Source organism: Peromyscus maniculatus, chromosome 12 (genome assembly GCF_049852395.1).
Source record: "Peromyscus maniculatus bairdii isolate BWxNUB_F1_BW_parent chromosome 12, HU_Pman_BW_mat_3.1, whole genome shotgun sequence".
In the NCBI taxonomy this organism is placed as follows: domain Eukaryota; kingdom Metazoa; phylum Chordata; class Mammalia; order Rodentia; family Cricetidae; genus Peromyscus; species Peromyscus maniculatus.
Window position 1 is genome coordinate 55,446,305 of NC_134863.1, and position 14,156 is coordinate 55,460,460.

At 40.9% G+C, this 14,156-nt stretch overlaps 1 protein-coding gene across 4 annotated transcripts in view; it reads left to right on the top strand.

The window, feature by feature from the left end:
* Nucleotides 1-2,156: 2,156 nt before the first annotated feature.
* The window catches only part of Vgll3 (vestigial like family member 3), a 44,315-nt gene continuing 32,315 nt past the window's right edge, over nucleotides 2,157-14,156 (top strand). Inside the window, exons 1-2 of one of the 4 annotated variants that reach the window (XM_006981628.4) lie at nucleotides 2,157-2,291; nucleotides 13,505-13,787. In XM_006981628.4, coding sequence (XP_006981690.1) covers nucleotides 2,166-2,291; nucleotides 13,505-13,787 — 409 coding nt within the window. In that variant the 5' untranslated portion in view covers nucleotides 2,157-2,165. Of the gene's footprint in view, nucleotides 2,292-2,398; nucleotides 2,605-13,504; nucleotides 13,788-14,156 lie in introns of those variants that run through there. The other 3 variants (XM_042259480.2, XM_016000177.3, XM_076549093.1) reach the window with 3 other exon arrangements.

The following is a 14,156-nucleotide window of genomic DNA, read 5'->3' on the forward strand; positions in this document are numbered from 1 at the left end:
AAGCATCAAGGCTCCATTGGGTTTACTGTGGCTAAATCATTCTTGGAGTATGGGTCCCGAACAATAGGTCAGAAGATGTTTGACCACGGGTCTAGGAAAACTGTAATGGGCCTCATCCAAGAGTCTGAACAAGAGGGACTAAATGAACTAAGGGTTATAGCAACAGATATAAAAGCAGGAGAGCAAGAGCATTACAAGTGTAAAATTTAGGAAGTCCTAAAGGCTAAGGCCCTGTGAGGAGGCCTTGTGAGAAGAGGGAATGTTGGGAGATTCCCAGGTAGTGCCAGTTCACCTGAGAGGTAGGGGTTTCATTATCTACAGTAGACAACGAAAAAAAGAAGCTTAGAAGACACGGAAAAAGAAGCTTAGATTGGGATATGGGTAGATGGATGCTCTTATGACTCTGTACCGTGTGCAGCTGCCTGGACAGGGTTTAACCAGGGTCTGTCAACTTGACACAAAGGAGTTACAAATATATAAAACAAGTTCTTCTATATCTCCTCGATAGGGGTAGTCTCCCACCAGAAAGAACACAGTTTGAAAGTCCGAACTACGTAAACCCTTAAAAAAAATGTACTTTGAGATTCAGTTAATAAAATAATGAATAGATGAAGAAAACTCGTTATGGGATAGCAAAAGTACCCAACACAATCGTTATAGTTTGTGTGAGTGTATGTGTGTTGTACATCTTTGTATACACATGTGATCACACATATCACCTCTTTAAAGAACTGTCTCCAGATACAGAGGGGGTGGTGGTGGTGGTAGTGGTGGTGGTGGTGGTGGTGGTGGTGGTGTGTGTGTGTATGTGTGTGTGTGTATGTTTAACTCTATGGCAACACTAATACATTTGACATCCAAAGTGGCATTTCCTTTGAGAAAGACTATGCCTTTTGGTCTCTTGTTACAAATTTTTCCGTTTGTCAGAGAGGCAAAGGTTGAGCTAGATTTCATGATTATACTGGAGTATAATAATATTCTTGAAAATAGAGTTTTTATTTCATTTTGGAGATTTTAGTCCGTTTGCACATAAGCAACACCTTTAAGCTGTAGCCAAGTAAGTAGCCAATTATCTTCTCCCGCTGCCTTCACACCGGTTGGTAAATGCCAGAAAAGGACATACATCCTGCCAGGATGACAAGCCACCAAGATGTGCCTTTGAAGTGAAGATGCTGCAAGGGAATTCCATATTGTTGGCCTGAGGGCACTCACGGCAATGTTAACTTTCACTTTGGCTTATTTTTAATGTAGGAACTAATTGTGTATTTTAACCCTGGCCTGTTTCATAACTCTCTTTACACTTGGCCTCCCTTTGATCTTGTCCAATCATCATCGGGGTTGATGCTCCGTGAAAAAAGCTCCTAGGACTTGGGCAACTTTGGCCCAGCGGCCAGGTGACCGAGACTGGGTGGGGACCCGCAGAGTTTTGTGGGCGCGGAGCCTCTCGCATACCAATCTCCTCCCACCATCATCGCTCGCCGGGAGGCGGAGAGGGCTGCAAAACTTCGCTCCAATCCGCTGCCGCTCTCCCCAGGGTCCCCCTGCTGGGCGACCCGCCCGCTGTGGACTGGAGTTGGTGGAACTTTGCTGATAAACTGCTCCTGAGAGCTGGGGAGGGAAGCTCCCCGCCTCCCCACATTCCGGCTCCCCGGCCCCCGCCTCCCGGTCCTCGCCCAGCCGCCCGCTCCGGTGATAGGACGAGCCCCGGGCGTGCATTGTGTGTATGCAAAGCATCGCCGGGCTCCCGGGGCAGCTCGAGCCGGGGACTCGGCGGCTGCTGCGGCGGCTGCGGCTGGCGCTGGGGTGTATATATGCTGCTGCTGCTGCTGCCACGGGTGCCACCGCCCGAGACTGAGCCCAGCGCTGTCATGCTCCTGCCGTGGGGCGGGCGGCAGCGTCGTCCTGTCGCTATATAAGCGCGAGCGGAGGGGCCACCCGGAGGGGCTGAAAATGAAGGTGCCCGCGCATGGGCCGCCGCTGATTGCCAACCCCTCCCGAGCTCGCTCCCGGCGTGGAGCCCGAGGCCGCCGAGGACCCGCCTTCGCCGCAGTAGCAGCAGGAGCAGCGACGCGGACAGCAGCAGCTGCGGCGGCGGTGGCGGTGGCGCCCCTCCCGCCAGCGCGTAGAGCGGCGGCGACTCCGGGGCCGCCGCTGGCCCCGCTGCCATGAGTTGTGCGGAGGTGATGTATCACCCCCAGCCGTATGGAGCGCCCCAGTATCTGCCCAACCCCGTGGCAGCTGCAACCTGCCCCACAGCCTGCTATCATCCGGCGCCCCAACCTGGCCAGCAGGTGAGTCACCGGCCGGGCAGCCTTCCGGGGGCGGGGACGAGGGGCACCCGGTATCGGTGTGGGTCTCTAGCCGTGTCCCGCCCGGACCCGAGGCGCGGAGGATGCTCTGGGACCTGCAGGGAGTCACAGAAAGAAAAAAGACCAAAGGGCAGGGCTGCAGGTGGCGGGGCTGGGATCCCTGGAGTGGCTTTACCTGGCCCGGGGCTTCTTTGAGCTGTGTCACCTGGACACAGAGGCTGTTAAACTCCTAGCTGCGCTGGTCGTTGGGATTCAGTTCTCTGAAGCTCACCAAAGGCATCTGTCTTAGGACTGTGTGAGTAAACTTTTAACCCGAATACTTTGTTTCCTTGGGCAAGTAGGGTTTTTCAGCGTTTTCTGGATTAAGAGGGGGAAAGTGGGCCACGGAGGTAGCAGGGGTTACCTGATCAGTGAGCTTCATGAAATGATCGTTCAGGGACTTTTAGGGTGGAACTCTGCTCTGATGGAAGACACATTCAGAGTTAGAACTTATCCTTTCTCTCCGGGGCTGTGATTTAGATGACGGGGTTGCCCAAAAGACTCTTCATTCATTTTCTATCCCCAACAAAGCACACAGCTTGTCTGTGTCCATCAGGGGACCCGTGTTTCTCAGCCCAGAGGTAGCCTTGAGTGTCAGCATGCCTGGGCCGCACCCAGCCAAGACATTGAAAATGTCAGTAAAAAGGGCCGAACATCTAGGAGATGATAAGAAAGAGTAGACACCGGAAAACTCGACACTGGGATCCTTGAGCAGCACTTTGTGGCCACATAGCGAGCGCACAGAAATGTGGTTAGCACTATCTTAAAATCAGGAAAACGTGCATGTGGCAAGAGACGGTACTGAAACAGAGTTCTTGGACTCCAAGGATTAGAGTAGGGGTAATTTCATTGAAACTTAAAAACTACAGCTAGATAGAGTTAGAAAATAATGAATTACAGAATTTATTGACTTGTTTTCATTTCTTAGGAACTGTATGTTTTATTCTGGCCTTCAGGGTTTGGCCCTTGGAGGAATCTGACCTTTGAATTCCTATTTTTCCTTTGCCTCTGTCCCTTTTCTACAAGTACAGGGCTACTCGTTGGGAAAGAGACTATTGCTCTCTGATTAAAATGTACTGGCTGTTAAATTCAGCTGACTCTGAAAGGGTACAAATTCAGGATTCTCCGATAAACAGCCCCGTCTTAATGAAGACCAACAGGGCACATGAGAGAAGAGCCACCTTCTCGCTCGTCTTTATTTATTTACTTTAATATTTGACAACTTTACCATTTCAAAGTGAAATGACGTTTGATGGGAGAGATGGCAAGCATTTTTCTAGTTTGTGGTCAAGGGTGATAACTGAAAATGTTTTGGCTGCTGATGGTTTCTTTGACATATACAAAACAGAAGTATTGTAAATTCAAGGGAGGCAAAAAGACCTTGGATACTACTAACACCTAGCTCTGTATGAAACACCCTTTGCTCCATCTCTGATGCTGTAGAGGCCTTCAATTATCAGTTGGAATGTGGATGAGCAACAGGCTGAGATGTTTCTAAATGTTCAGAAAGATAACTTTCTCTTCTGAAATGTAAAGAATAGTAGAAGTTGTGAATAAGGTTGTTGCTTATGGAGTTATGAAATTAAATCCATTAAAATAGGTGTCTATGGTAGGCGGCATCATTGTAATACTCTTTCAGCTAAAACAATCAAAGGCTGTTTTAGAAAAATCAAAAATCAGTAGTCAGGAAAGCTAGTTTTCAGTGAGAACTGACTACAGGTACTTTATCTTATTTTGTGATAGCCCAAAGTTTCAACCCCAGATTCCATTCTTTTGCTAAAACTATCAACAAGCTGACAGATGAATTAAAAAATAAAACACCAGAAGAGTCTAAACTGTCTGTGTTGAGAAATTACACAATGCCCAGCTTCTGCTATATTCTGAACTATATTCTGTAGACTTCTTTTAAGTAGATGGTTGGCTGAGTTTCTTGGAAGGATTTAGTTGAGAGGTGTGTATGGAAACTTTCATACTTCTCTGGCTAATTGGCTTATTTGATACTTAAATTTTCCCCTAGTAAATAAACGCTTGGACTGTTATTGGTTGATGGGCTAAAGAGACTTGACAGTGTCACTTTCTTCTCTCTTACTGTCGGAGTTTATTTTGATGACCTATATTTTCTATTGGAAGAAAGAGTAAGTCAGGAAATTCTTATCAGCCTGACAACATTTTTAGACTATGCAGTGCGTGGGTGAAGTGGGACTAATATTGACTTGGCCCTCACACAGTCATCTGAGAATACATATTTTGGTTGTTTTTGCATTCCATAAGGTTTTATCATTATTGTCCACGAAGGTTGTTTTCTCCGTACATGGGATTTGACCCCTAATAACATCTTGCTTGGAAGGCAAAAATGAGGACTGCAACTCTTGCTGCTTTAAAACAACAACAAAACAAACACAAACAAAACACACTTGATTTGTTGAGGAGGAGAAAAGAAAAAAAAAAAAAGAAAAGGAACATAAAAAAAATGACAGTGTAATCAAAAAACGTAATGGTCATTTATGAAGTAAGTGCCGGATGTGAGATTTTGACATTTAGTACTGCTTCTGCATTCAGTTGTCGTAATGTGTCCTTAGTTGTTCTCTCTTCAAAACTGGCTGTCTAGAGTTCTTGTACATTTGTTTTTATTTTTTATTTATCTGGAAGGAAAAGGAATCAAATGCAGAGTCTCATACGTGCTAGGCAAGCAGTATACCACTGAACTACACACAACCCTTCCTCTGAAGTTCTTGCAAATTAGTGTATCAAAATAGTTCATTATGATTGATCTTAAGCATGGGTGCATTTTCATTGTCTGAAATGAAATGAAAGACCCTCATTTTTCATCCATATATACTACCAGCTTTCCCTCTAACTCTGAAAGTTTTAAGCTTAAGTTTTTCATTGAACATATTGTAGGGGTAGGTAGGTAGTAGATGAGTGTTTAAAAAACCCAGTAATCTGCATACAATTGCCGCACTACAGGGTCTTATTCCAGTTAAACCAATCAAACTAATCTGCACGTGTCTGAAAAGTAAATCCATGGAGTTAATTCCTCGACACTGTGTGCTGGGCTCTAGTCTTCCAGTGAACTTTACAGAGGCAGAACTTTGTGAGAGATTCTGAGCAGCCTCATCCCCAGCCTCACCAGCTCTCCATAGCCTCCAGACAGCCCTCCTCCCTATCTCCCTGGGAGAAGCCTTGACTCAGTCTCAGCACATGCTCGGAGGCTGATGACACTGCAGAACGTGAACAGAAAGGAATGCGCTTGTAGTCGACCAGTGACAGTAGGAAACAGCACAAGGTTTCGAAATGCGTGTCAGGAAAAATTGAGGGCAACGATATGAACTCAGAGATTCCCTTCATACCCAGTGGACTTCTCATCTTAAAGGCAGACAGTCTGTTGTCTAAATCCTCTCCCATATTAAGAATGTTAAATTAGAAGTACACTTAAAGTCAGGCTTCTGGATGAAAGGACAAACACAGACAGCAGTAGCTGAAACTTCCACATCTATATAGATTTTTTAATGGTCATTTTTGGCTTCTGGTAAGTTAGAACCAGTTGACTCTCTCTTCTTCAAGGATAGCAGCTGGGTGAAAATGCCCACAGGCCATCTCTTAAAAAAAAAGTTTCTTTGGGAGGGGAGACTTCAGTAATGTTTATAAGGAGTTTTTGAAACTCATTGTCTGCCTGCTGCTACCTTGGTTAAGTTACAAAACGACCCTGAGATTCTGTTTCCCACATGGGAAAATCCTAGAGGGTGGGGAATGTATTATAAATGGGAAAATTCAGGCCCATGGGGTTGGAATTCCTGGCTAAAATTTCCATGCTCATTGGTAACAGGATCAGGACCAGCAGATCTCTTTTCTTGGAAGAGCATCCTTCTACCATGTCATGCAGTTTCCCAACCATTTTCCCCTCCTTATTACACAACAGGTTAATTTTTGTCTTTAGTACCCCAATCAAATTTTTTGATAAAGAAGATTAACATGCAGTAGATTCTTGGGCCTTGGAGCTTGATATTCTTTCCAAGTCCTTGGTAGTGTACTTTTTAAAGTTTAGAAATGTCAAAGCCTTTGTGCAAACTGTTGTAGTGTGCTAATGACTTTTGCTCTCCATGTTATATACTTTTTGAAAAAAATGTGTACCTACTTAGCAATTGAACATTTGTTTATTTAAAATAAAATGCAAGCAATGGCATTAACGATCATATTTAGGTGCCTCAGTTTTATTGGTACTCAAACATAATATTAGATTCATTCAGAGGAAAGAACTCAATTTTAACCTAAATAGTGTCATTTACACAGTCAAATTATTTAAGGCTGGGGATTTAATTTTCTTGTAACTGTAAGCAAGGACTTAAGTATATTTGCAAGGATTTCTACAGGACTTCTTTGAAAAAGAGCAGCCTCTATAATCCCATGATACACAAATTAACTTGACAGCAAAGCTTTAAAAGCTTAAGTTGTCCAGAGTTTCATGTTCCTAGTAACTTCCCAGCAGAAGGAAGTCAGAGACAGAAACAGTTAAGCATTAAAGTAACCAAAGTATCCACAGGGCAGTGATTCAGAATGGAGATTACAATGATACCAGAGAGGGTGGGGTTAAAAGCCACAAAAGTCTCACAGAGTGAGGATGTATTCACCTAGAAATCAGCCACTAGGAGATGGTACGGCTAGACATTTAATAAAAAAAAAAAAAGTATTTGCCCAATATGCAAAGAGCACCACTTCACTTAGCATTTAGTAGACACTCCACAAAGCTTGAAGTGGTGCAAAGGATGCCCATCAAGGGAAATCAGAGAAAAAGCCCTGCTCCCTTTGCTTGACTTCTCTTCCAGTACTGCAGGTGAGACCCTAAACTAACCCCGCCGGACCATCTGTGCAAAGGGAATTTTCCAAGAGATAAAAGCAATTATGCACGTGATGCCTGGGGCAGGTCCTGCAGTACAATTGTCAGGTAGAGGAATGCCATTCTAAAAGGTGTTGCTGAGCTGGATCTCATCCCCCACGAGCCCTGTTTCCAGTGAATTTCTTTATTTTTAAGTCTCAGAAAGCATACAACATTGTCTCTAGAAGAAGGTTCTAAATATTTTCACTTGAAAAACTAGCCTTCTGTAGTAGATGAGATCCAGCAAAGGCAGTCATTTTGGTCAAGGCTCTGTTTTGAGTTTTTCAAAATGCACCTCTTCAAACAGCTGGTTTTGTGCTTTGGCGACTCATTTAGGCAGAGTCAGAAAGTGCCTTGAACTACTAGACCCACACAGCTGTTGTTAGATCAACTCATAAATGCCATATTTGTAGATAGTTTAGTGGATTCTAGACTTATGCCAATAATTTACAAGTATAGTCTTAGCAGAAAGAGAAATTAGCAGAAAGAGAAGATGACCCAAACTCAGCAGGTAACTTTTCTTTTTCCATATATCTTTTTTTTTTTAATGCCAAATCACTTTTTCTTGAGAGCTGGAGGAGGGCTGAAAAGATGTATTCATCCTTTCTTGTTTATGTGACGATAGATAAAAGAGGCATCCTAGCTAATTCCTAGGAGCTGAGCTAGGTGACAGCTGGAAACACGAGGCTTCCATGGCTTGTAGATTTTGTGTTTTGGCTAGTATCCTGTAAATTCAGAAGACATAGCCAATATAGGAAACAAAATCAAGTGTGAATGTGCCTAAAGAGCCAACATGTTGCTGATTAGAATATATATTCTAATTATATGTATATATATATTTATTATGAGACCTATAGACCTAATATTCACATCAGAATTCCTCATCTTCAGAAGTGGCAGCCTAGGGCTACCAGGTTCAGTTACTTGCTCAGACTTGTGGAATTACTTTTGGTCAAGTCATCTTGGTGATTTTGGTTTCTAGTGTTGTTTTTCTAAATGAACCTCCATAAAAAGTTGAAAACAATTCATAGCTAGCCTAATGCTTTTGCCTTGCTTGTCTTACTTTCAAATTTTGGAATAGTAGATACTTGCAAAAATAATACAGTTTACCTCAGGGATAAACCACAGGGTCAGTCTCTATTGCTTCCCTAGCAAGGCTTTTCCCACTGTGTGAGCCAATTCAGCTCTGGCCCTGGCTGAGCTTTTCAGTTTGCATATCTTAGTACTTGCAAAGTTACTGACACAATGTAGGAATGAATGAATGAATGAATGATAATAACTGTAATAGGGATTGCATCCTAAGCTTAGTTAAAGGTTTATACAAATATAGCAGGAATTCCACATCGGAAACTTGTTTCATTCAAAGTAGTTGCCTTGAGAAAGAACACATTCCCTAATGATGTGATCATAGTTTAAAACATTTTGGGAATGCAAATTTTGAAATTGCTTCTAAGCCTGTGGCACATTTTTTTTTAAACATCGTAAAAGCTAGAAAATTTTCATTCTTAGAGTGGGTAGGTTAGATTTTTGATAATGACTAGATTTATTTGGGGGTTATGGGTTCCAACTCTTATCAGGCTGAGTAATGATGTTTTGGGGTTGCTTTTCTGCTATTAAGAAAATAATTGAAAAAGAAAATAAGCAAATACAACAGACACAGAATCCTGAAGTATGACTGGCTGACTGTTCACATTTCCAAAATAGGATTTTCAGAAAAACTGGAAACAAATGTAGTATAAATGTATCCAAAGAGATGGCCTATATAGACATAGAAGTTAATTGTCATCTAGGAATATATATGCACACACACACACACACACACACACACACACACACACACACACACATGCACACACTTAGACACACACAAATGAATAAATGTTGGTTGAAAAAAATCTAAAAGAGAAGTTCTCTGTCATATTTTCTTTAAGCCAATCGAACCACATATTTCCTGGTGTACCCACAAATCTCTGAGATATTTTAAAGATATGTTTTACAAGTAAATTTTTTAAAAAATGATAAAAGATCAGTGGGTGATTTTATGGACTTAATGCTTTTGAAATAGACTAATTTTTTTTCTACAAATTCTAACCTTTCCCTTTCTTCTTTTAACACAAAACAGTCACTTCATTTAAAAGAGATAGTCAGTAGAATTTTTTTTTTGAAACTATTTTCTAAATACCCAGTGATTTCAGTGATTCATTAAATTAGTTTTGTTTCCTTAGGAAGAAACTTTCCACACATACATCATAAGTGCTTGGCATTTTGCGGCTTAGCCTTGGGGAGTTAGTGGTGTTTGGCTCCTGACCTGGAAGTCGTTCTCCTGTCAGACAAAATCCTTCCCCTGCACATTCCTGTTGAAGTTTGTTTCTGTTGTGCATGATGGCAGGCTCTGAGGTGATCGCTAGGGTTTGCACTGCCCAAGCCAACTTTCCTTCCCTTTTCTACCTTTCTGCTTTGTGAGCTGGCCTCAACTCTGGCCATTAACCCCTTCATTGTTTCACCAAACTGGAATCGTATTACCTGGGGAAAATGGTTTCTACTGTGCAGTGGCACTGAAACACTTACTTGTGTATTGCCTAAACCAACTTTCTTGTGTGTGTGTGTGTGTGTGTGTGTGTGTGTGTGTGTGTGTATGTGTGTGTTATACAAATGTGCATGTGTGTATGTGTTCCAATGATTGTTGATATACACGTGTGTAAGTGGGTGCTTGCGTGCACACACAAGTGTGTGGAGGCCAGAGGTTAAATTTGAGTGTCTTCCTCCATTTCTTTCCCCCACCTTAAATGGTGAGGTGGGGTCTATTGCATGAGACAGAGCTCATGTATTTGGTGTTTGGCTGCTCTAGCTCAGCCAGCTTGCTCCAAAGATCTTCTGTTACTGCCTCCCTTGTGCTGGGATTATAGGTTAGTTACTAAGCTCACCCAGCTTTTACACAGATATTGGGGATCCAAACTCAGCTCTTTAGGCTTGCTTGGCAATTGTTTACTTATTGAGTAATCTCTCCAGCCCATTTTTTTTTTTTTTTGCAATCTCATGAGAAGAGTACAGACACTTATCAGATATTCAGATATATCCTGAAAAGGGATTGCATTTTGAAAAATACATTGGGTGACATCTTGATCTTGATTCTGCATATCTGTGCTCTGACACCTTGAGATTTCATCTCAGCCTTAAGATTTGTATATACTTCCCCAACAAAAACATGCATCACTGGGAGAAATAGCATGCAGGGATTAAGAGCAAGTGCAAATCATACATAGCTAAAGTGTGCGTGGTGAGGAACATGTTGTAAGAAAAGGCACAAAGAACTAGTGTCTGAAAGTGGCTGGTGTTCGAGTCTGAGAAGTTAGGTGGTGGGATGGTGGCGTGTAAGCCCCATGATGTTTAATTGATGTATTTCTATGTCCTTCCCGCAGTCACTTAAGTTAAAATACTTCAGCAAATTCAAACTTAGCAGTTTGGATTTGGATATTTGGAGACTCTTCCTTTAACCAGGGATTATCTTGAGATTACATATGTGTTGGAAATGTAAATACTCAAATAGTTTCACTGCAGAGTATGAAAGTTTCGGCAAACTATGGGGAGAAAGTACAAGTAGAATCATACACGTTTGTGTGTTCTATTGTTGGTATATCATAGGCTCACTTTTGATTGAACTACAGGCATCCACAATGTCAAAGGGTATATTTTGTCATGCATAGTGATACATGCAGAGACATGTTGTTTATGTGTGGATATAAAAATGCAGAGAATCAATTAGTAAATGCACCGACAAAAGAATAATTTTTACAAATTAGACTAATGATGGTTATTTTGGCGTAAGACTTAGCTTACTTCTTATCTCATTGCTTATGGATAATGACAGGATTTGAAATATTAATTTATTTGTAGTTAGCCATTCCACAGCTGATAGGAAAATCCCCCGTGAGTTATGCAGCATTAACAAAGCTGTGCAACCTTAGACTGAAAATCTATAGTTTCAAATCAACTGCCAGCAATTGATCTTGAGATAGTTTATGACTGCTATCACTTACAACAAAGCATTTTTAAATTTATGTTGTTTCATAGTTTTTTTTAAAATAGTTTGCTTGTATTTTATTTATTTAATTTAAGAGGTAGTTGCTGATAGCTAGCAGTGAAACAATTTCTTTCGTTTATTTGGCTAATTAACGTAATTTAAAAACTAAGGAAATGGAAGAGATACATGCAAAGCACAACTCACAAACTGAGGCTGTGAAGGACATTGATAGGAAAAACAAATCATTTTCATGGGTGATGGTGAACACTCTGAACAGAGAGAGAAACTGCTCTGTGGATCAGTTTTAATTTCCTTTCAGTATAAAGGTGGTATTCCAAATAAGCTAGAATAGCCAGGAAAGAGTTATGTATAGGTATAACCATGCAGGTTTCTAGTAAATATGCATTCACCCAGAAAAATAGCACTGTGATGTGACCAATAAATTATAGCATTTTTTTTGATTTTATAATGAAATTTAAAACTAGAGGTCATTGAACTAAATCCCTGCATTTTGTATAACCCCTTGTAATGCAGTGTTTTACTTTTGAAGTCAAATTTGAACAAAACCAGATCATAAGCAATGCAACCCGATAGCATTATAACTACCTATTCATCAATAAGATACATGTATTCACATGGAATAAATTATCTATTCATAAGAAAATACTAACTACATTGATGCAAATTTTAAATAAAAATGCCATATATATTTGTAATTAATATTTCCCAAAAATAATCAGCCCCTCATCATATGCCCATTTCAGAAACCACCTGGAATAAGAACAGTATATTTGTTGCTAGAAGAAAATGATTGATTAATTGAAGGTGTGCTTATAATTGGTGCTTATTGGTTTCCAAACTAGTAATTATATTAGAAACATAAAATCTGAGTTATATGTTGCTAACACATACAAAACTACTGAGGTTTCTGGAATTATCTGTATTTGCTATTCATGCTCATTTTGCCAGCATGCATAATTTCTCCTGAAATAAGACAAATGATATGATAAGAAATTGAATTTTGCTGTTGTGCTACTCATATCGAATGTTTATGTGGCTTCAAAGGAGTGTATTCTTATGTATCATTTACAGTGAAGTTGTTGATCATCTTTAAGTCATACATGTTCAGTGAAAATGTTTGCAAAGGTTGAAAAGCAAGTGTGAGGAAAATAACAATTAGCTACCAAGTTTCCATTCAGTAAAACAATATTGGTCGTAATTACTCTGTGACTTTTTCCCTATAGTAGATATTGCTTCCTTACCTCCCAGTATGGCTTGTACATGAACATCTACACCTGCTTACTTTCATATACATTGTCTCTGTCAGTCATATACTCTGTGACTGTTGGCAGCTTACTTAGCTTCTTGGTCCCTTCATTTCTTTAAGATACACACAGCAACAATAACCATGTTATAGGAATGCAAAATTCACCTCAGGTCACGTATGTGAGGTTTTAGGAGAGATTCTTGGATAATATATATTTATGATTAGTGTAGGTATGACTGTATCTTGACATATTTTAAGATATCAAATTCTGATCATTTTCATTTGAAGAGTTAATCCTTGCTAGTATTTTATTTTATTTTCAGTAAGCCACAATAAACTCTTTCTCCCCCTGTGTGATAATAGTAGTGAGTGGAACATATGAAAAACATGGTCCGTGTAAAATGGATCTTCACACAGGCTCATTCTGTCATTTCAGTTTGAGTTTTAAGAAATGAGTTCAGTACATCTGCCAAGTACTTTTAGAAGATGGTGCATTCCTGTTTTTATTTTAGTTTATTTCATTTATGAAAAGCTGTTTTTCTTCTCCACCCTGCCCTGGACAGTTAGTTCTCCTGTCTCCTCTACTGCTCTAAAGTAGAATGTTCCTGTACATTAAATCTTTAAATGTAAATAAAAAATGAGCATTAAAAAATCTGGAAAGAATCTGTCACTTAAAAACATTCATTTAGTATAGCTTGGTTTAAAACAAAAACAAAAGAATAAAAAAGGAAAAAAATCTGTCTGACATGCTGAAATTATACAATTTGATAATAGCCCCCTTTCTTTGCCAAATTTGGAATAACAGACTTTTTTCTTAGTGTGGGAGGGAGGCAACTGGTTTGGGGAGGGAAAAGATGGAATACAGCAGATGACGGAGAATCAGTTTGCAAACATATGTTAATATTTAGATTCTTTTTTTTTAAAGTAAAAAGTTAACTAGTTAACGCTTTTCCACAAACTGTCTTTGATACTATGTTTTGTTTATTCTATCCCAGAAGTTAGCGGTATACAGCAAGATGCAGGACTCACTGGAAGTCACGCTTCCCAGCAAACAAGAGGAGGAGGAGGAGGAGGAGGATGAGGAGGAGGAGGAGGAGAAAGACCAGCCTGCCGAGATGGAGTACCTTAACTCTCGCTGTGTCCTTTTCAATTATTTCCAGGGAGACATTGGGTCAGTAGTGGATGAACACTTCTCAAGAGCTTTGGGCCAAGCCAGCACCTTGCATCCAGAATCTGCCATTTCAAAAAGCAAGATGGGGCTAACCCCCCTATGGCGAGGTAAGAATTCGAGAGCAGATGCCCTTCGGAGCACGCTGTTTCGCAACTGGCCTCTACCAGGCTCCAGCTGGAGGCTTGCCCCTGGAGAACGGATATCCACTTGCTTTTTAATTTTTAAGGACAGCAAGGAATTTCTTTCAGACAAACAGCTGGATCAGTTTTGTCACATGTGGAATGCAGGGTTGGGAAAGATGCTCTCACACCCCTTAAATTCCTCATGGAAAAAGCAGTGATACAAGTGGCCCCAGTTTATAGTGGCCAGACTGAGCTCAGAGCTCCATTCCTAAAGCCCCCTTGGCCCAGAGCGGAGCTCTAAAAAATAGGCGTGCCGGAACCAGCTTCTAAAAAACATATTCTTGCTCACATCAC